The sequence below is a fragment of the Zonotrichia albicollis genome, chromosome 6 (assembly GCF_047830755.1).
Source record: "Zonotrichia albicollis isolate bZonAlb1 chromosome 6, bZonAlb1.hap1, whole genome shotgun sequence".
Taxonomy (NCBI): domain Eukaryota; kingdom Metazoa; phylum Chordata; class Aves; order Passeriformes; family Passerellidae; genus Zonotrichia; species Zonotrichia albicollis.
In genome coordinates, this window is record NC_133824.1 from 25,440,089 (window position 1) to 25,462,040 (window position 21,952).

General features: G+C 42.6%; 1 protein-coding gene across 1 annotated transcript; it reads left to right on the top strand.

The window, feature by feature from the left end:
* Positions 1 to 5,355: 5,355 nt before the first annotated feature.
* Positions 5,356 to 21,219, top strand: THBS1 (thrombospondin 1). Its single transcript, XM_074542798.1, has 22 exons — positions 5,356 to 5,489; positions 5,652 to 5,746; positions 6,463 to 7,040; positions 7,528 to 7,603; positions 7,852 to 8,048; positions 8,221 to 8,346; positions 9,892 to 9,985; positions 10,330 to 10,503; positions 10,875 to 11,051; positions 11,349 to 11,522; positions 11,698 to 11,825; positions 11,942 to 12,094; positions 12,584 to 12,802; positions 13,282 to 13,389; positions 13,774 to 13,933; positions 14,324 to 14,442; positions 16,112 to 16,346; positions 16,726 to 16,953; positions 17,160 to 17,431; positions 17,890 to 17,987; positions 18,099 to 18,238; positions 18,871 to 21,219. The coding sequence occupies exons 2-22, from the start codon at positions 5,677 to 5,679 to the stop codon at positions 18,876 to 18,878; spliced, it is 3,534 nt and encodes a 1,177-aa protein (XP_074398899.1). The 5' UTR covers positions 5,356 to 5,489; positions 5,652 to 5,676; the 3' UTR covers positions 18,879 to 21,219.
* The last annotated feature ends 733 nt before the right edge of the window (positions 21,220 to 21,952 follow it).

Here is a 21,952-nt window from a genome sequence, read left to right on the forward strand (position 1 = left end):
TGCTGCACCAGCTAATAGGAAGAAAATTAACTCCATCCTGGACAAAATCAGGATAACTTCTAATAAAGACATGTAAGAACCTGGTTCTGAAAAATTTTTTACTGTGTAACCTGGTCAACAGGGCTAATGATGGGCTAAAATCTACAGGAACAGGGAAAGGCTTTGCAGTATTCAATACAACTATTATGACCTCTGAGACAAAGAAAAGGCCAGAAATAATATGTACCCATACTTTCTATGCACTTTTCACCTCATGTACATACATTATGTGGCTTGCAGTTCCACTAAGTAGCAGACTGCTTGGGAGTTTCAGCTGGGGCGTGTCAAGAAGTCTTAGTCATAAATTTCATAGATCATTTTATTTGCTCAAAATAATCTCTTGGCAAGACATCTTACTTCCCTGCCCCCAAGGCATTGTTGTAATAAAAGTCTGAAAATAACTATACCAGGCAATTTTGTTATTCAGTCTCCTTCTTCAACATGAAAATGGAATCTCTTCCAGTCTGTGTTCTTCCTAATGTGCTGCTGCATCAAACTGTGCAGAAACTTGTGCAGAATAAGGGAATGACTAAATGGCAGTATTCTGTATTTTACAGCTCAGTTGTGAAGTTCATCCTTTGTCTAATCTTGTTAACTCTAGACCAAGTTCACAAGACAGACTGTAATACAGATAGATTGCATGAACAGTTTTGTGCAAGTAGAAAAAAAGCAGAAAACTACACATATTGCCATAACACAGAGAGGACATTGGAAATTACCAACCAGGCTTTCTATTTTATATTTCTCTGTCCCTTCTCTATTTTAAGCAACTGGCCTTTAAGAAACTCCAGGCACATCACTTCCTAGCACAAAGTTAATCTTCCCTCTCAAGAGCACATTACTGTTTATTCATCAATTCTCTTAGTTATTTTAAACACATATCTTTCAAGTTGTGTAATGACAGAACAGTCCTTTTTTAATATACAAGTTATTTGTTTTTTCTACCACATGACTGCCAGCAACACCCAGCTATGTATTGCACAGATCTTTCAATGCCTTTTTTCCTGATGATTTGAAGATATTATGCAATATTAAGTAATTAACAGCATTTTTAAGAGTGTTCTATTGAATCTGCAAATAATTGATTGCTTCTGACTAATTAAAAGAAGGAAAGAAAAGGGTAAAGATTTGTATATGATATGGTATTTTGCTCAAGTGAGGTTTCATGTTGTGGCAAAACGTGTATGTTCTGTCTTGCACATAATCAATCGTGCCTGATTGTGTAATATGAAGTTAATGGAGACAGGAGATGCTCTGGTAGGTGAACAAAAATTAAATCTCTTTTTAACTTTATCTGTGATTATGTTGTGAGGAATATAAGCTCTTCAGCTGCCTGTTTACAACTCACATAAACACACTGGGACACAGATTGCTAACGGATGTAAATGAACAGCTTTCTTTCACTTCAGAGGATCAAAGGTCCCAGTATATAAATGTACAAACAGGTACTTATGGTCACCTCTGCTGAATAAAACATCTGAAAACGCTGGTCCACAAGTATGTCCACAAGAATTCTAATGAAAACCAAGGAAACTCTACCATGTGCTTGAATTTGAATACATGCTCTAATGATTCACTGAGTAGAAATACTTCACTGAGGCAGAGACTAGATGCCTATATCTACAGTTACTTTTCTTCTGCTGCTTACAAAGGAAGCACATAAAAAAGCCTTTTGATACAGAATACTAGGGGTTTCCTCTTTATGCCTTCACACACAAAAGAAACCAACTTGGTTTTAGTTTCAGGAATAGAGTTCAGGGGGTTTTTTTGGTACATGATGCAAATTCTAAATATTTCTTTAAAAGAAATGCTTTGACCTTCTAGGGGGGAAAAAGGCTTAAAAACTACTGAATGTCTTCACTTTTTCTGATGAAAAAAATGCTACTGGCATTGCATTGCCAGTAAACATATTGCTAAGTTGCATATGCAACCCTGCATGAAAATTAATCAGGTAATCCCTTTAAAGAATATTCTTCTCTTTAAATTGTAGTACATTTTGCAAACCCCCAGATCTGACTCTTAGTAAAAAAATGTGCTGTACACCCACTACAATTTAGAAGAAATTAAAACATTTCTGTTTTTTAAGGGGCAAGGGCCCAGCTCAATGAGTTAACTATCAGTTAATCATATATTGCAATTCCCCACACATTTTTTGGTACGGGAAAAGGTCTAATTTTGATGGAAGAACTTCAAAAACAAAAAATGCCCAATCTGCCTTGTGCATGCAGGCAGATTACAGCTGTGATTAACACACAGAATATGCCTGCAAAAAAAAAAAGAACATCAATAAACAAGGTATTCTTTTCAAGACCATATGCAATGCACCAAAGTAATTTTTTACTCCAAATTATGTAGAATGACTCTTTCACAGACATGGGACAGATTTGCCAAACAGCAATGTCCTGGATTCCACCCCAAAGGGAAAGGGTTATGTGCTGCAGTAAATCTGAATCTGCACTCCTCCCCCTGGTAGGCAACCATTAGCTTCTTTACTGTCAGGACAATAAACATCAACAGAGGGCAGCCCATAGAAAGTCATAAATGGTGAGATCCTTCTCGTCTGACTTTAGCCACTGTCCTAGTTTCAGCCAGGACAGGGTTAATTTTTTACAATAGCCAGAAGGAGGGGTGGCCGGGCCCTAATGTTATTCAATGCCATCCCACATCAATTTCCAGGGACTGGATTCCCTTCAGAGGGAGAAATTGTGGTGGGCAAAACACTCCAGTATTGCTTTACTGTCCCTCTGTCATGGGCAGGTATACCTCCCACTAAACCGAGTTGCTCAGAACCCCATCCAGCCTGGCCTTACAGAGATGGAATAAAGAATTTCATCCTAGTATTTAATCTAAATCTACTCTCTTTCAGTGTGAGGGACTACCCCTTTTCCCACCCCTACATGCCCTTGTAAAAAGTTCCTCTCCAGTTCTCCTGTAGACTCCCTTCAGGCAGTGAAAGGCCACAATAAAGTCAATTCACAGCCTTCTAAAGGCTGAACAATCCTGATTATTTAAGTCTTTCCTTGTGGGAGAGGTGCTCCATCCCTCTCATCAACTTGGTGGCCTCCTCTGGGTCACTGCAGCAGCTCCCTGTCCCTCCTGTGCTGGCCCCCAGAGCTGATGCAGCCCTGCAGGGGCTCTCAGCAGAGCAGAGCAGAGGGGCAGAATCCCCTCCCTGGCCCTGCTGCCCACGCTGCTCTGGATGCAGCCCAGGGCACGTTTGGCTCTCTGGGCGGGCAGTGCCCATGGTGCCTCATGTGCAGCCTCTCAGGCAGCAACACCCCCAAGTCCCTCTGGGCAGGGCTGCTCTGGGGCTGCTCATCCCCAGACTGTGCTGATATTGGGGATTGCCTGACCTGGGTGCAGCACCCTGCACTGGGCCTTGTTTAATCTCATGAGATTTCCATGAACTGGTTCATGGGCTTGTCCCAGTCCATCTGGATGATATTCCATCCTTCAAGTGTGTCAGCTGCACCACTCAGCTTGGTGTCATCTGCAAACTTGATGATCCCTTCACCTATGTAATTGAGAAAGACATTAAATAGAACTGGTCCCAGCACAGACCCCTACTCATGTCCATCGGGATTCTGAGCCCTTAACCACCACCCACTGGATGTGACCATCCAACCAATTCCTTATTCAGCAAACAGTTAACAGATAAGCTGTTCTTTTTTGTACCATTATACGTCCAGAAGTGAAATACTCTGTGATATATGATATAGCATTCACTATGCTCTTCAGCTTTATGCTGAGAATACTGATTGCAAGAAGGGGCAAAAACGATCTCAACTAGCATAAAATGTTAAACCTATCCAGGTTACAGTCCATGTATCTTGCATGCTCTCTCTCTTGCTGATCTTTTAGGATTTTTTTACTGACACAGCTCTCATCATCACCATCATTTCTCTTCTCTCTCAGTTCTTTATCTTGAGACAGTTGAGGTTTTTTTTCAGTGAATCACTGTACAGTAAAGAGGTCTACTTCAGGTGGTATACTCTAAGTTAAAAGGGCAAACAACAATTTTGGCTTTGCCCTAATATACACAATTCTCCAGCTACCTCATTCTTTGGGTCAAGAATTTCCCAGAGCATTTCGTAGTGCAGTAATTCCTCCTCATACACTAGCCAGCACAATTGTCTGATGCATTTTACACTGTTCAGAGTCCAACTCAGTCACTGCTCACTCCAATTTTTCCTCACCACACACGCAATTGCCTGACTAGGTCCTTCTTGTTCACTGACACTCCACTTTCCACGGAAGCACATGCCAAGCATACAAAGGGCAGGGAATGCAGAGGAATTAACCATTTTTGGAATTTGATTACTTCAAAGCTGTTTCACACGCTCAAGTCGCTTTTAGTCATTCAGAATGTGATATGACATATGGAACCTACCTTTTAACCTTTAGATTTCCTGTTACCTGGAATTCATATTGCATGGGAAATTCCTAGCTGAAGTAGTGCTAGTCATTTTGTTCATTAAACAAAGCTGCTATGGGAGAGTCTCAGCTGCACTACAGTGATATTCATTTAATTCCTAAGGCCACGTTGTTTGAGGGTCATCCCCACACACTTTTCCCCAGTGACAAGGAGTGGAAAGGAGACAGCAGGTCCCTGCTGCTCCAGTCTGCCGTCCTCTGTCCTCTCGGCCCTCACAGGGCCCGGCTCTACCAAGGCTGGGCAGGAAGGGCTGACGAGAATTCGCGTTATTGCCCTTTTGTGAACCCAGTGTGCTGTGCGCTGTTTATTGGAGCCAGTGGGCAGGCAGAGAAGGTCTCATTAAGTGAATTGCGTTAATTAAGTGGAGGATGCTTTCAGCAGCGCTCCGGACAGCCGGAGGCAGCGGCGTCTGGGCGCACCTCTCCTCCAGGGCCCCGCCAGGTGCCCCCCCTGCGGCCGGGGCCGCAGAGCGGGGCCGGGTCGCCGAGCAGGCGGCGGGACAGGCGGGGGCGGGTGCCAGGCAGGGTTCACGGCCGGCTGAGGGAACGAGGGCTCCCGACGGCCTCGCCCGGCTCCCGCTGCCGGCGGGGAAGGCGATGGGAGCCGGGCTGCGCGTGGGGCCGCGGGCAGCGCGGGAGGCCCCGAGGGAGCAGCGCCCCCTCGCGGTGCAGCCGGGCGGCGGCGGCTCCGCGTTCCCTCACTCCCCCGGCCCGCGGGGCGCGCCCGCCCCCGCCCCCCGGCCCCTGCGGAAAGTTGTCCCTGGCCCCGGAGCCACCCGGCTCCCGCCTCCCGCTTCCTGCCCCGCCGCCGCCGATTGGCCCGCTGTGGGCCCAGGAATGCGAGCCATCCCTTTATAGCCGGGCGCGGCGGCCGGCGCCCGCAGAGTCACGGCAGCGCCGCTACAGCTGCCCGCCGCTGTTCGCCCTCCCGCGCCGGGACAGTCGGGGCCGCCCGCGGATATTGGTCGCCGGTACCCAGAGGCCGGCGCTGACCGCCCGCATCGCTCTTCCCGCAGGTAAGTGCTGAAGCGGCTGCCGCCGCTCTCGCTGTCCCGTCCCAGGGCGGCCGGGGACACCTGCCCCGTCCCCGCTGCGCAGCTCCCTGCCTGCGGGAGCCTCCCTGGCGCCGGCCGTGGGTGCGACGGCAGCGCGGTGACCTTCCTCGTGTATGTCCCCAGGCTGGTTCAGAGACAGACCTTTGCCATGGGGCCAGCGACTGCTCTCTGCCTCCTTCTCCTCGTGCTCGGCGGCTCAGAGACCAAGCGCACTGCAGGTAAGACAGCTCTGTGCTGGTACCGGGGGCAAAAATAAAAAACTTTGGTGCCTGTGTAGCAGATGAAGTTGTGCTCGGTAGTAAAGAGCTCCAAAGCTCTCAGTGAACAAAAACGTTTTAATTTGAGCATCAGCTAGCTGGGAACAGGAAACTTCTCTCTGGTGTGGAATTTGTGTAGCCTTCAGAAATGGGAACGCAGTCCCCAGATCTCGAGTATGTAGCTTGTCTACCTCTGCACTGAGCAGAGGGAAGGAGGAACATGATGTAGGAACTGCCTGAAGAAGGAATGGGGTACTATGCTGCCGTCTTGGTGACACAGAGAAGCTGCTACTGTGCTACTGTCACTCAGCTAGATTATCCAAACTCACTTTGACATGTCCTAGCATAGGAATATTGCAGACTGGGCTTTGCTGTCTATTTCTGTGCTGCTAGAGTGTAATGAGGTGCCAGAATGGCTGCTACCTTTGTGTGTCAGTCAGCGGGTACCTGGCACTCCTGTGCCGCCGACTGGCTCCTGTACAAGAATGCACATGTGGTGCTGCACAGCAGCTCCTGGTGGGACTGCTGCACTATCAGAGCTACTGTCTGTGCTCTGCTGCCTTGGCACTGTGCACGATGTGCACCAGCAGCCAAAATATTAAGCAGTCCTGGGAGATTTACACCTACTCAGCCTCTTGTCCTTTTCTCATGGTTCTTATGCTGATCTCTCCCTGCAGAGTCCAGGAATGATGATAACAGCGTTTTCGATCTCTTTGAACTCATTGGCTTCATGAAGAAGGGAGCCGGGCGCCGGGCCCCCGGGGTGTACCTGGTGAAGGGACCAGAATCCTCCAGCCCTGCTTACCGCATTGAAGATGCCAGTCGCATCCCTGCTGTGTCTGACTCGAAGTTCCAAGACTTATTAGATGCCATCCATGCTGAGAAAGGCTTCATTCTCCTGGCCACTCTCCGTCAAGCCAAGAAGAGCAGAGGCACGCTGCTCTCTGTGGAACAGAAAGATGGCTCTGGTCATGTCTTCAGTCTAGTATCAAATGGGAAGGCAGGCTCCCTGGACCTGAGCCTTTCTGCTGATGGCAAGCAGCAGTTAGTGTCAGTAGAGGATGTCTTGCTAGCTACAGGACACTGGAAGAATATCACCCTGTTTGTGCAGGAGGACCGAGCTCAGCTCTATGTGGGGTGTGAGAAAATGGAGAATGCTGAGCTGGACATCCCCATCCAGAACATCTTCACTAGGGACCTCGCCAGCAGTGCCAGGCTCCGTATTGCCAAAGGGGGAGTCAATGACAACTTCCAGGTAAGGCTTTCACTTATGTTTTTGCCTAGAATTTTCAGTCATCTGTTTTGAAGGTGCATTACCTACTCAACGAGCCTAAACAGCAACAAAGAACTCTAAATCTGCTAAACTTTATTAATGGAATTTGAAGGGTAAAGCAGTAGAATTGCAGGGATGGAACTTTCTGCAGCAATTAGAAGGCACTGAAGCTTCCAGACAGGTAGTTGCAGCCTCATTGTTCAGCTTCTTATATGAGATTCAGAAATCCATGGATTTTTTTCCTTCCTGCCTGGACAGTCGCCAAGTCCTTATGCTCAAGGATAAGACCGTTAGGAAGCAGGGCTGGTTCTCATTAAGGAGAATAGAGCAATATGTTTCACTTTTCCATCTGTCTGTCGTGAAATTGCTCTGTAAGATCTTGCATGACCTTCAGTCTTCTCCAAGTGCAAGTGGTACTTCTTTCCCTTGCAGTTGCTGCAAGTAGCTGTAATTCTTCCTCTGTCCACAGGGTCTGCTGCAGAATGTGCGGTTTGTGTTTGGAACAACTCTGGAAACTATCCTGCGGAACAAAGGCTGCTCCAGCTGTAAGTTTACAATCTTCTCAGTCCAATGACCTATTAAAAATAAGATTTCTCGTTACGTTAGAAAGACAAGTTGAAACAGAACTCAGAAGTATGCTGACATGCAAATCCACATTGCATAAGAAATAAGATTATATTTCTGCAGGCACCCTAATGAATCTGGTGGCAGCTGTTTAGCAGGTGCTAGCCTGGAATGATAAATGCATGTGGTATAAAATGCATTTACTTCATGTCTGGTTTTTTCCTCTTAGCCACTAGTGCAATCATTACTTTGGACAACCCCATCAATGGTTCCAGCCCAGCTATCCGCACTAATTACATTGGCCATAAAACAAAGGACATCCAAGCAGTCTGTGGATTTTCCTGTGATGAACTAACAAATATGTTTGTGGAAATGCAAGGGCTACGGTCCATGGTTACAGCACTTCAGGACAGAGTCCGAAAAGTGGTAAGTGATGGTCAGCTTCATGGTACCTTTCATTAACTAGCACTTAGTGAATTAATTATAACCTGACTTTTGAGGGCCGATGTAAACAGCAAAATATTTACTTTGACTTCTCTGAAAGGGGGTATTTCTGTATTAAATCCTAAATATCTTCTTTTTGCTTCTCACCCCCAAGACTGAAGAAAATGAAATCATTGCCAAAGTAGTCCAGATCACTCCTGGAGCGTGCATTCATAATGGAGTCTTGCACAAAAATAAAGAGGAGTGGACTATTGACAGCTGCACTGAATGTACTTGCCAGGTAAGATTCCTCATGTTCAAAAATCACCTGAATATAAACTCATAAGATGGAATTAACAGATATTTCTAAACTGCATTGTTTGTTAGAAAGAGTGAATCGTACACAGAACTGAGCATACTAGAAAAGCCTTAGAATTATTCAGTTTATTTCATTCTACTGGATCTCTGATATAAAGGCAGCTTCCATACCTTGCCTCAACAGCAGTATTCTAGAAAATTATATGAAACTCTGAAATTATATGTATCACTCTGATACAGCCATTAGCGGTTTTAGTTCCTTAATTTGGGGAATGCTTGTATTCTTTACATAAGTGCATCAATAAACTAAAAGTCATTATCAACACAACAAATGTATGGTACTATCAGCTTTTCTAGATCTACATTTTGTCCTCACTGAACCTCCTGCTGACTTAATAGAAAAAGACATTCTAGTACTCAGTAAAGGCACTTAAACTTGTGTTTTTCTTCATCTAAAAAATGCTTCTAGGTGTGTCCTGTTAGCTTTTGCAGATTATATGGAACAGCAATACCTTTTGAATTTCAGTTTAGCTGTTTAAATCCCTGGATCACCTGGAAAGATACTTAACCTTTGTGTTTCACTTCTGCCGAATGTTGTAAACATACACAAAATTTACAGTTTCAGGATTTCTTTAAATTATTTGCCTGTTCTATTTAAGTATACCTTAGCAAAAGCATTTTAGGATACCAGTCTACCAAACAGTGGGTTAATAAGCATGCCACTCTTTAGAAGCTAAAAGTCAAGTATTTGTAGATGTGCAATACAAGGCAACTCAAATTCTGTGTCTGCTTCTTTAGCTCACTGTGTCTTTAGTCTTGTAGTCAGCAAATGGTACTGTGACTTTTGCATTTGCCTTGTTCCTACCAGCCTGTTTACTCAATGTTTGCTGCAATTGCCTTAATCTAGTAATTTGCTTGGGGAAATTAAAATAGTAATCATGAGAGCATTCTTCTGACCAAGCTGCTGCCTTTAAGAGGCAAAACTACACAGTGCCCTGTAGCTGCTATTGAGATTGGGGGTGGGTGTTCTTACCCTGCCTGTTTGGCTTACAGATCAAAAACCTCTATTATAAGTTATAGATTGGACAGCACTTGAGTAGAGTCCACTAAACTCATTTTATCTTTACCATATAATCAGCTTAAATCCATATTAACTGAAAAGAATGTTGGCTTCTCATTCTTTTTTCATTTCTTTGAAATCTGACCTTGTACTTTGGGTATCACATAGTAGTCATTTACTTGAACCAGCATCTGCTAGCTACTACTGATAAACTGCTGCAGAACCCAAATATTTCTGCTTTTGACTAAAAAATAATAATAATGGGTGAGAATGGAAACAAGATGAAGTTTGACTGAAAATACCTGGGACTACCTCTTGGGTTGTATTTTAGCTCTAAATACAAGGGTTTCTGCTTTAGGTATGCTACTGAGTCTTAAAGTTCTGCAGAAAAGGTCCCTATTATTTACCCAGACTCCAGACATTGTTTAAATTCTGTTTGGTAACTGTAAACCTCACAATTCATTGTAGAACTCTGCCACTATATGCCGGAAAGTGTCCTGTCCTCTCATGCCTTGTTCCAATGCCACCGTGCCTGATGGGGAGTGCTGCCCTCGGTGCTGGCGTAAGTACTTACTACTGTCAGAGTCCTGTAGCAGTTGTTCACCTCTAACTAGACCCATGCTGCTCTGCAGTATACCAGAGCTGGATATCCAAGGGGAACCTTGTGCTTCTGAAGTAGGTTAATCTGATGTGTCTTTGAGGCTGATCACTTTCATCATACATGTTCAAATATTTCCTACGATATGCAACATACTGAAATGTTTGAGTTCATGGCCTTACACAAAGAAGGAAGATGAATGTGGCTTCTGAGGACAGTGGTGTCCTTTTTTGCGGAGAGAGGGGTGGGAGAAAAAGTATGGAAAGGCATCTCCCTGGATTCTTACTCAGAGCTGTATCTCCCTGCAGCTAGCGACTACGCAGACGATGGATGGTCTCCTTGGTCTGAATGGACCTCGTGTTCTGTGACCTGTGGTAATGGGATTCAGCAGAGAGGCCGATCCTGTGACAGTCTCAACAACCGCTGTGAAGGCTCCTCTGTGCAGACTAGGACTTGCCACCTTCAGGAGTGTGATAAGAGATGTAAGTACTTAATCTACTCATGCTGGTAGTAAAACAGAAGCTGCTTTTATTGGCTGAATGTTAAAAGGAAGGATTACCATGTAGCTCTGCCACTGGCATGGATCCTTGGCTTCTAGCTTTAAGGACTTGTTAATACAAGGTGGAGGGGAGCAGATAGTTAATGCAGTAAACAGGCATGTTTGGGCACTGCTCCCAGGATGAAACATGATGCCAGTTTAGGTATGAAATTTCCCTAGTTGCAAAACTTGATCTGTGACAGTCAGGAGGCTATCCATAACACATGGAGTCTTTGGTCCTGGTACTGTCTATGTTCTAGGTGCTGTACAGCTGAAGTCTTCAGAAATTATGAGTAACAGAAACCTCTCTTGTAGTTAAACAGGATGGTGGCTGGAGTCACTGGTCACCATGGTCATCATGTTCTGTCACTTGTGGCACGGGCATCATTACTAGAATTCGTCTTTGCAACTCTCCAGTACCACAGCTGAATGGCAAACCGTGTGAGGGTGAAGCAAGAGAAAACAAAGCCTGCCAGAAAGATCCTTGCCCAAGTAAGTGTGTCCTAGTGGTAACTAGTAATTGGTAGTTTAGTGAACATCCTGAGTAGTTACTAAGTAAGCTTGTTCTAATATTCTTCTCACTTTAAAATTAGAGGTGTGCTATATGAAACCTCACAGGTTAGTTTCAGATGAAACTATTTTTATGCCTCTTCCATGGAGTCTATTCTGTCATTTGTGTCAGATCAATGTCTGACCTGCTCTCCCCACAAAAGTAAAGTCCTCAGGTAGAAACTCATTGTAGCAATGAATTTGAAGCTATGCATGTTTTCTATCTTCTTCTCCTTTTAGTTAATGGCAACTGGGGACCATGGTCTCCATGGGATGCTTGCACAGTGACATGTGGAGGAGGACTTCAGAAGCGAAGCCGTCTCTGCAATAATCCCGAGCCTCAGTATGGTGGGAAGACTTGTGTAGGTGAAGCTAGAGGGACTCAGGTCTGCAACAAACAGGACTGTCCAATTGGTGAGTATCCATTTGCCCATAAACATCTGAACGTTGTTGATAATCTTGAAAATACCACTGTAAAGTCTGCAAACCTCAAGTGCTAGAGTTTTAGACCAGGATATCAGCCAAATACAGTTCTGTAGCAGCATGGTAAAGCGTCCTTTATCATAACATCTCCTTGCTTGTTTCACAGATGGGTGTCTGTCTAATCCCTGCTTTGCGGGGGCTACATGCACCAGTGCCCCTGATGGTTCCTGGAAGTGTGGTGCCTGTCCTGCTGGCTACCATGGTGATGGCATTCACTGCCAAGACATTGATGAGGTAAGAAGACTCCAGTTTTCTCCTTGAAAGGGAACGAAAGAAAACGGAAAGGGAGGACAGAATCACTGTTTTATAATGCTAACTGTTGTTCTCCTTTATCTCAAACTCAATTTCAGTGCAAAGAGGTTCCTGATGCCTGCTTTGTGTTCAACGGAGTGCACAGGTGTGAGAATACTGAACCTGGGTACAACTGTCTGCCTTGCCCACCACGTTTCACTGGAACACAGCCATTTGGTCGCAGTGTTGAGGATGCCATGAGTAACAAACAGGTATTGTCAATTTGAGACTTGTTCTGGGTTATGAAATCTCACAAAGTTTCTAGAAAACAGAAAACACCTATATGTTCTAGGCAAAAAAGACTTGAAGCATTTGATAAAACACCATCTTCTGTGGTTCAGAACAAAAAAAGCATTGATCAATTTATTTGGAAGATCAAAATGAGTTTTAAATATCGTTATCCTCCTCAGCCATGCAGGGTTCAGAGGTTACACATAATTTTAAGAGTAACTCAGGAGTATTCACTAATGATACAAAAGTATGTGCCTCATATCTTAGTGCTTGGTTCCATTTGATAATATATAAGGTTTGAACAAGAAAAATAATTAGTACTAAGACTGGTACTGGAGTTGAGGACTGGAAGAAAGCCATGTATGAGGTTTTTTTTTGCCTGATTGATTAGGATGTATTTGAATCTTTGGGGGAAAAGTGAGGGATAAAACAATGTTTTCAGTGAGTTTAAGTTCTGTGTGGTCTTCTAGGTCTGCAAGCCACGTAATCCATGCACAGATGGAACACATGACTGCAACAAGAATGCCAAATGCAATTACCTTGGCCACTTTAGTGACCCCATGTATCGCTGTGAATGTAAACCAGGCTATGCTGGCAATGGCATCATCTGTGGAGAAGATACAGATTTGGATGGATGGCCAAATGAGAACCTGGTTTGTGTTGCCAATGCTACTTACCACTGTAAAAAGGTAAGTTTATCCTCTTTTACCATCTGCCATTCTAACAGCCTAAGCTGTTAAACTATTCTCTCTGCAGATAACCTAGGGATAGAGGAGGCGTAGGGATACCATTGCCAAGGCATTGCTGGGAGGTTCTTGCTGTTGGTGTATTGCTTTATATATTCTTGTGATACGGGAAAAAAATGAAGCCTGATTGTTGTAAATGTTGTAGGAAGATTCTAATTTAGGCCATACCTATATCAGCTTTGTTCTAATAGCAATCTCCAAGGGAAGAACAGCAGGGTAAGATTCTCAAAAACAGCCCAATCTTTATTTTTAAAATTACTTATCACTGTAATGACTAGCTTAAATTGAGAAAATTACAGTAAGGTTACTCCTACCTGACTGAGGTGTTACAATTTTGCCTAATTATTAGATTTTACCTGCTCAAATCCGTATTGTAATTATACCAGGAGTGAACATCTCTCTGTGTACTTCTTTCTTTGTAGGATAACTGCCCTAATCTGCCTAACTCAGGGCAGGAAGACTATGATAAGGATGGGATTGGTGATGCCTGTGACAGTGATGATGATGATGATGGCATTCCTGATGATCGGGTAAGAAACAGAAAAGAACAGCCTTTGAGAATGTGGTTTTCCTACTCCCCTTCCCAAAGGTGGGGTCTAGTTTCTAACCTTAATCTTAAGAGAGGACCATAGGAAATTGCTGGCACTGACAGCTATCCTAGAAACCTTAGATACGCATAACTGTCCATACAAACTTTCTGCAGCTGTTTGAGCTTTGGAAGTGAATTTTCATTTTTCAATCAGCCATTCATACACTCGTGCCAGCAACAAGGTGTTTTGAGATAGTAGCATCTGAGTTTTAACTGTTTCCCCACCTTTTATTTCTTCTTTCATATAGCAGTACAAGCATAAGCAGAATCTGGTTAAAGTTTTAATTTGATTCATTTTAAAACTTGGCTTTTCTCATTTTTGCAGGACAACTGTCCATTCATCTATAACCCACAGCAGTATGACTATGACAGGGATGATGTTGGTGACCGCTGTGACAACTGTCCCTACAATCACAACCCTGACCAAACTGACACTGACAACAATGGAGAAGGAGATGCATGTGCCATAGATATTGATGGAGATGGTAGGTGGCCTCTGATCACTCCTTTAGATGGTTTTCTAATCAGCCATAAATCAAATGAACCAATATAATCCTGATTTCCTACCAAATTTCATCCCTGGACGCACAAAAGTTCCCTTGTGGTGGTTTCAGGACATGAAGGCTACTGAAGGAACAGTTAGGGCTAATGGAAATTCACTTTGGAATATATACCTTTTGGAACAGTTCAATTCTAGCTACACTCCCACAAGGCAATAGGAGCAGAAGTCTGTGACAGAGCTAGTGATGAGTTACGTTTCAAAGCTTTCAAATGCTGCTCAAAATGCTTTAAAAATGTATCAAGAAATGTGTGGTGGCTTTATACAGTCCTTTGCAGCATTTAGATGTCTGATTTTCATTCATGAACTTTTACAGGGGTGCTTAATGAAAGGGACAACTGCCAGTATGTCTACAATGTAGACCAGAGGGATACAGACTTGGATGGTGTTGGAGATCAGTGTGATAACTGTCCACTGGAACACAACCCTGACCAGGTAAGGGATTTGAATTATAAATAGAGGACTAGTGTGCTAGAAAATACAGCATGCTCTCTGTTGTAGAAAACATTTGAACAGGTTACACCTGAAATTTGACTTGTCACAAATCATTCTTACTGCTTTCCAATTTGGTGCCTTTATCAAATAACATGCCCTCAGAATCTGAACAGCTGCTAGGTATTTTCTGAAAAGTAGCTGTATGAAGATCTGTGAGACTACTGCATGTGCTTGTCACCTAAACATTTCTTAGGTTTGTCATTTCTGGCGATCCTCACAGCGAAAATATGAAATACTTTGGAAACATTGTAAACATGTGTAAAATGTGTGTAGTGGAACTACTCTCTTCATAGCCTGTAGTGCTGTGTTCACTTAGACACAAAGCTGTTCTTTAAACCTTGTCCCTAAACTTGAAGCCAACTGCATTTCAGAAGATAACTTTGCTAGCAGTAAGAAGGCAGCACAAGTTGCTTTTCTCTAAGAAAAAGGCGTGTTCTGACACTAGTAAAATTCACCTTCATAAAAATCTAGACCCTCAGACAACTTACTGATTCAAAAACTGAAGGCAGAAGTAGATTAAGCCTGTGGCATCTTGTAATTAAAAAGACTAAGTTTAATAGCTTCAAGGATACAACTGGAATGACTGAAGGGTTAGAAAAGCAGTTGCAAATCAGTGCAATGTAGTGTAGTGTGGCCATGTAGCCCAAAAGCAGTGTTACTTGAAGGATTTAAACAGATAATATAGAATTTCTTAGTCATTGTCACTTGCTTTACTATTTCCCCACTTGCGGGAGGGAATTGCTTGAAGATCCTTTGAAGCAGCTGCTTTTAGGAGGATCCTTTCTCTTGTGACTTTGAAATTTTTAAACTCTAACAGCTTTCCAAACACTATCCTAATCAAGTTCTAGAAGTGGAGATATTGGATTTCCAGTGCCAGAATTAGTAACTAATCCAACAGTGTATGGTATGCCTTCTGTCTACACCAGGGTCACCCACTTGTGCTCACAAGACTACTAGGCTAAATGTGAGGCAACCTCAGGGATGACGGGATTGTTTTTCTTAGTTCAGGAGCTGATTATGCAAATGACTGGCTAAAATATGTGATCAGCAAGCACTAACTAACTAGTTAGTTAATGCAGTCTGTCACCACCATGGGAACAATTGTCTTGACTGATGAATCAGGGGGCATGAAGAGCATTTATGATAGAGAAAATTGAGCTGTGGTGTAGAGGATGTAACACTAAGCATTGGTAGACGGTTTTAATGTTACAGTCTCTACTGACTAAGTGCAGAGTAGTACAACCCTGGATTGGCCTTTGAAACCACATTGCTGCCAGGGAAGGTAGGAGATAAAACACCCTGCATCCAGTATGGTAGACTAGTGACAGAAGAGACATGTGGCAAAGGCACAAGATAGCTGATGATCACACTGCTTTCTGATGGTGTGAATTCCAATTAAAACCAGAACAAGACTAAAGCAGCATAAAACCAGTTAGCACAGGCAGTTTTAAGTGTGTATTAATCCACCCACTATATCCATCTTAGCTCTTGATAAAGCAAGCAGAAATCCTGATTAATTCTGTGTATTAAAACTCCTATTTTAGAGACCCCTATCTCAGCCTTCTTTAAGTGGCCTTTTAAATGTTTTGGTTTTTTTCTGCTCTGATAGGAAGACACTGATTCTGACCGCATAGGTGATCAGTGTGACAACAACCAGGACATAGACGAAGATGGTCATCAAAATAACCTTGATAACTGCCCCTATGTGCCCAATGCCAATCAAGCTGACCATGACAAGGATGGCAAAGGTGATGCCTGTGACCATGATGATGATAATGATGGTATCCCTGATGACAAAGACAACTGCAGACTGGTTGCCAACCCAGATCAAGCTGATTCTGATGGTAAGAGCCAGTATCATAATGACATTTTAAGAGTTTTTTTCAATAGTTTGATGGTATTTTTTTCACACTTTAATGTTGGACAAAACTAAGTAACAAAAAACCAGAATGTCTGTACCAGAAAAAAAACCCCAGAATGTTGTTATAGTGCTTCTCAGGAGTAAAGATCAATGTAAAAGTGACCACATATCCAACTTACTCCTAAGTCACTATCAGGCTGGAGTGAAAGGGCATTTCTACAGTCACTGCTGTGGCTTCTGTCCTGTGTCTGCCAAGTACCTGGGCAGTCAGAGATCTGCAAGTCAGACTTCAACTCCAAGCTATATGACTCAGAAACAAACAGTGGTGGTAATAAAACAGTAAAATTACTTTTATCCTACAGGTGATGGACGTGGAGATGCTTGCAAAGATGACTTTGACCAAGACAGTGTGCCAGACATTGATGATATCTGCCCTGAAAATGTGGAAATTAGCGAGACCGATTTCCGAAAATTTCAGATGATTCCCCTGGATCCCAAAGGAACATCCCAAAATGATCCAAACTGGGTTGTTCGTCACCAGGGTAAAGAACTGGTTCAGACAGTCAACTGTGACCCTGGCCTTGCAGTCGGTAAGGGGAAGAATTTAACAGGCACTGTTGTTTGGGATGGTTTGATTTTTTTTGTTTGTTTGTTTGTTAGTGAGGGTGAGGAGTGGTTTTGTTGTTTTTATTAGTTAGGGTGGGGGAGAGGAAAAGGACCTAAGTAACTATTAAGGAGTTATTTAAGAATTGTAAAAAAGTAGCTCCTAAAACTTTATTCTTTGATGTCCCCATAGGTTTTGATGAATTCAACGCTGTGGACTTCAGTGGTACCTTCTTTATCAATACAGAAAGGGATGATGATTATGCTGGCTTTGTATTTGGCTACCAATCTAGCAGTCGTTTCTATGTTGTCATGTGGAAGCAGATCACCCAGTCTTACTGGGACTCCACACCAACCAAAGCTCAAGGCTATTCAGGTCTCTCCATCAAAGTTGTGAATTCCACCACTGGTCCAGGAGAACACCTTCGTAATGCTCTGTGGCACACAGGAAACACTCCTGGCCAGGTAAGAGTGGCACTTACTACATGCTGAAGTACTCTTAACGTGATAACTTGAGCACTTCAGTGTAATAACATACTCTTCTGCATAAGGCAGGTTGTTCTTCCAGAAAATTAGACACTTAGAAGGGGCCTGCACATGCTGATCATGTAGACTTCTTGCGAAATACCAATAACTTCATAATTTTTCCTAATCAAGTAAAATATAATATACACTTAACAAGATTGCTTGCTGCCGACAGGCTTCCCAGCAGCAGTGAATCAATTGTTAGTGGAATAGTCATAGCTTTCCATTTACATATTTTAAAAGTAAATTTAAATGCAGTTGATTTCTATTATTTCTATCTCTAGGCTACTGCAGAGCCTAATGACTTATTTGCAGCCTTTAATAATAAGACACCTTCATGTCAAAATAACTGCTTTGTTATGTCTGGCCTTTGGTTGATAAAAAACATTCTTTCACAGGTGAGAACTTTGTGGCATGATCCTCGTCACATAGGCTGGAAAGACTTCACTGCATACAGATGGCGACTTAGCCATAGACCAAAGACCGGCTACATCAGGTGAGTTATCATCCTTTTATCTGAAGTAAATATCACAGGAAAAGTGGATGCCTGTGAAAATAAGCCTCACAGGACCTTGTCAAACATGGCTGAGCTGTTGTGTCTTTGTAGGGTTGTAATGTATGAAGGGAAGAAAATCATGGCAGACTCAGGACCAATCTACGATAAAACCTATGCTGGTGGTCGGCTAGGATTATTTGTCTTCTCTCAAGAAATGGTGTTCTTCTCAGACCTTAAATATGAATGCAGAGGTAAGGATGACATTGCATTTAAGAGACCCTATATAAATGAATTGGTTCAAGAACATAAGACATAAGAGCCAATAGGGAAAGTTGAAGTGTGATCTTTTGTGGTTCAGGTTCAAATGAGTTCTGCAGGCAGGAACAGGACACTTTGATAAACTCTTCACAGTTAAAATTTTAAATATATAAAATTAAGTATATTTCTTTGTGTTATGTCAAAGTATCAGAAATTCACGTTGAGTTCCAGAAATTAAATGCATTTTGACTCTTCTTTGAAGTGCTGATTTGAATGAATGAGCACATCTGACAAAATCTAAGGTAGAAATGCAATATATTGACTTGAGCAAGTAAAAAGCTGATTTTCTTAAAAGTAAGCAAAGTAGAAGGTTGTCCATATATTGCAGTATTGAAGTTTAGTGGAGGTAAGTGCATACAACTAGTATCAGCTGTCTTAGTCTTCTGAAATAGTCACTTTATTATGTAATAGTTACATAGATTAGATTATGAAGTCTAACTCAAGGAAGTACCTAATTGAAAGTACTTTCAGTTTTCTCTACAAATGTCTCTGGGCATTAATGACTAGGATATAATGATGCATAATAGACAGAAATATTTAAATATACATTTTCCTTTTTTCACAGATTCGTAATCACAAGATTGTTGGATTCAGAGACTATTTAAAAATGCTGGTAATTGCACCTTTTGAAACGTTTAGCCTTACAAATCCTGGGACCATTATATTATTCCTTCCTTTCTTCTTTCTGCATAAATGTGGACTCGAAACACATGACCTGCCTCAAGAGAATGCTTTTGAGAGAATGAAAGTGAGAACATACTTGGTATCTGACCTCTGCTGAAGTGGAAGGAAACAAACGTGTCTTGCAAATGAGAATTGTCGTCACTGAACGAGCACACTTCTTTCAGTAGGAAAGACATTTGTTTGCTGTTTATCACAGTGCAGTGTCACTGCCTCTCTAACTGGAGGTCCCATGGAGTAGCATTTTGTAAAAGAACATCTTTGGATGTGCTGTGGACTACTTAAACTGAAGACCTTTCATTGTGTGGGGAAGAGGGAGTTTGGGTGGGAGGGGGAACTCTAGGTCTTTCTTTATGGGGTAGAGAATTTTTTAAGGAAGGCTGTGCTACTTTGGTTTACATCCATTTAACTTGGAGAAATTGTTTTCTATGTCATACCTTTCAGATAAAACATAGCCTTGCTCTGGTTTTGGTGAGCTAGATCAGCTCCTGAACTACACAGGACAAAACAGATATCCTAAAACTGATTTTTCTTATGGCAGGAGAGAAAGAGGATAAAAAACTGGTACACTGGATCACACCAGCTTTGGGGGAACTGGGATTTATGATTAGATTCTGTTTTTGCCTGATCTAGATGCTGGCCTTGCTTACCTTCAAATGTGTTGTTTCAGTTATGGTGCCAGAAAGCACCACCATCTCAGCTAGCACTGTGCTGTCCTTCAGGAAACCAGCACATGCTTCACTTTTTATGGTTAAAGAGGCACAAAAATAATGTAATGAAAACATTCCTTTTCTACATGCCATAGATGTTTTAAACCCCTCGCTTCTTTAGAGGGGAGGAAAAGGGGCCTGTAGATAAAATTGTAAAATATTTATTTTTGCCTATTCTTGATGTTATAATGACTGAGGGATTATTGATAAAAACAACAAGAAATGCGTCAAGACTATCCACCTAATCATTGTTACAAGTCTTCATGACTGTAAGATTGTAAATACAGATTATTTATTGTCTCTGTTCTATACTGAAACTAGAGAGGGTTTAGTTGAGAAAAAAAAGTCTTGTCTGGAGCAGATAGTGGTGATGTATTTGTTGCAAAGAGCAATTTTCCCATAAAGGCTTTGAGGCGCAAGGAAGAGTGAGGGTGTGGGCAATGGGATGTTTGTTTTTCTCAGTCTGAGCTCAATGCTGGCTTTTCCTTTCTTTGTGCAAGGCAGTTGGTAGCCTGGCAGGCAACTGTTCTGCAGTGCTAAAATTCAACTCCTTTTAGATAGCAGCAGTTTCTGTCCCATCTATAGCACTAGGGATGAGGGAATGCCATTCACCCTCTTAATGTTTTCTAGTGCTGGGAAATGTCTGTGATGCTTTACCTCTGCTCAGTGGGCCTAACCCAGAGCCAGGAGAGCTGCCCTGAGGAGGCTGCAGCAGGAGGCGTGAGGACAGCCCTCACTAACCCTGTAACAGCCTCTTTGGGCCTCTGCATGCTCAGTCTGGAACTAGTGACATGCGGCTACAAAAGAAGGAATTCATCACAGACTAGACAATTTCAGGAGCTCCTTGCAAAAGAGGGAGAGGCCTTGATGTACATTAAAAGACTGTTTTCCCCAACAGAAGGGGCAGCATCCTTATACCTATAATATTTCCTTGTCTTTTGAAAAAACAAAAAGAAATGAACATGGTGAAAGTTTTACGTACAAATATTACCTCATTGTTGTGTGACTGAGAAAAACCTTTGGAGCAAGCAGAGTTCAAATGTCTAACAAACTTTAAAGCTACTGTAGTACTAAAAATTAATGCTGTACATAGTAAAAATTTCTTTGCAGAAAATGTATTCCCAGAAAGGAAATGGCATTGGAAAAAAAAAGTCAAATACAATTTCTGATGTTGTATTATATTTTTTCCTGTCATCTTGTATACCATTGCTTGTATTTTTATAAATTATTTTTCTCATTGCCCTTGTAATAGTTAATCACATAATTGTGTAGATAGGCTATTTAAATAATTTATCATGAAATGCTACCTGTAGAGTTAGTATTTCTATTTTTATAAAAAGTTTGCACACTGAAGATTTTTTTGCTTCCCTCCTCCCAGTGTTTTTGCTAGCATAATTTTCTAAGAACATGCTTTTTTTTGTAAACATTTTTAACCGTTTTTCCATTCTAAAGTTGTGTAAGTTGTACAATAAAGCTTCTTACATACAAAGAACAATAAACCACCAAGGACATTTATATTTATACCTTTGTGCTCTGGTTTCATTAATGTTTTGTAATGCATCTCTGGATCACTGATGTATTATTCACGTCAAACTTGGCTTCCATGCAAGATTTTCTCTGCCCTCTACATTACAGCTATGCTGAGGGAGTGCACCTGAGCTGTTACCCTGTGTGTAACCTCTGGCCCACCTGCAGGCAGTGCTGCAGTCACACAAGGGCAGCTGGCACCTTGGATTCTGAAGGCTTCACTTTAAGACTTCCAAGCTGCCCTTGAGGCAGGCACGAGGCAGAACAGTCTTTGAGTGACTGCACTCATGCCCAGCCAGGCCTGCCCCCTTCCCCATGGAAAGAGGCAGCATTTTGGCTGTTTGTAGGGGCTGGTGCAGCAGACTCTCACAACTGAAACTGCTAGTGTGACCAAAGAGCTGATGCCAGGGCACCCAACCAGCTTCTAGGACATGCTGCTAAAACTAAGAATGGTCAAGATTGGCTCCTTGATCTCTGCTTGCAGCAGCAGCTTGTTTTGTGCACCCCTTAGCAAAAGCAGTTGCTGTAACAGGAGTACCCACATGAGAAGTGTAGTGAGGGCATCCTGCAGGTGTAGAAAATTAATCTTTACATTTCCTGAGGATGAAGACTCCTGTTCTATGTCACTACTCTTTTGAGGGCAGTCCTGTATATTTGAATTTTTTCCCACTGAGAATGAGGAGAGCAAAGAACTCCTGGCCTGTTAGGAAGGACCAGGAATTTCTGCCC

Coding starts and splice junctions, on each gene's coding strand:
- THBS1 (XM_074542798.1), top strand. CDS start 5,677: ATGGGGCCAGCGACTGCTCTCTGCCTCCTTCTCCTCGTGCTCGGCGGC. Junction 7,604..7,851: donor GAACAAAGGCTGCTCCAGCT/GTAAGTTTACAA, acceptor TTTTCCTCTTAG/CCACTAGTGCAATCATTACT. Junction 13,934..14,323: donor CATAGATATTGATGGAGATG/GTAGGTGGCCTC, acceptor GAACTTTTACAG/GGGTGCTTAATGAAAGGGAC.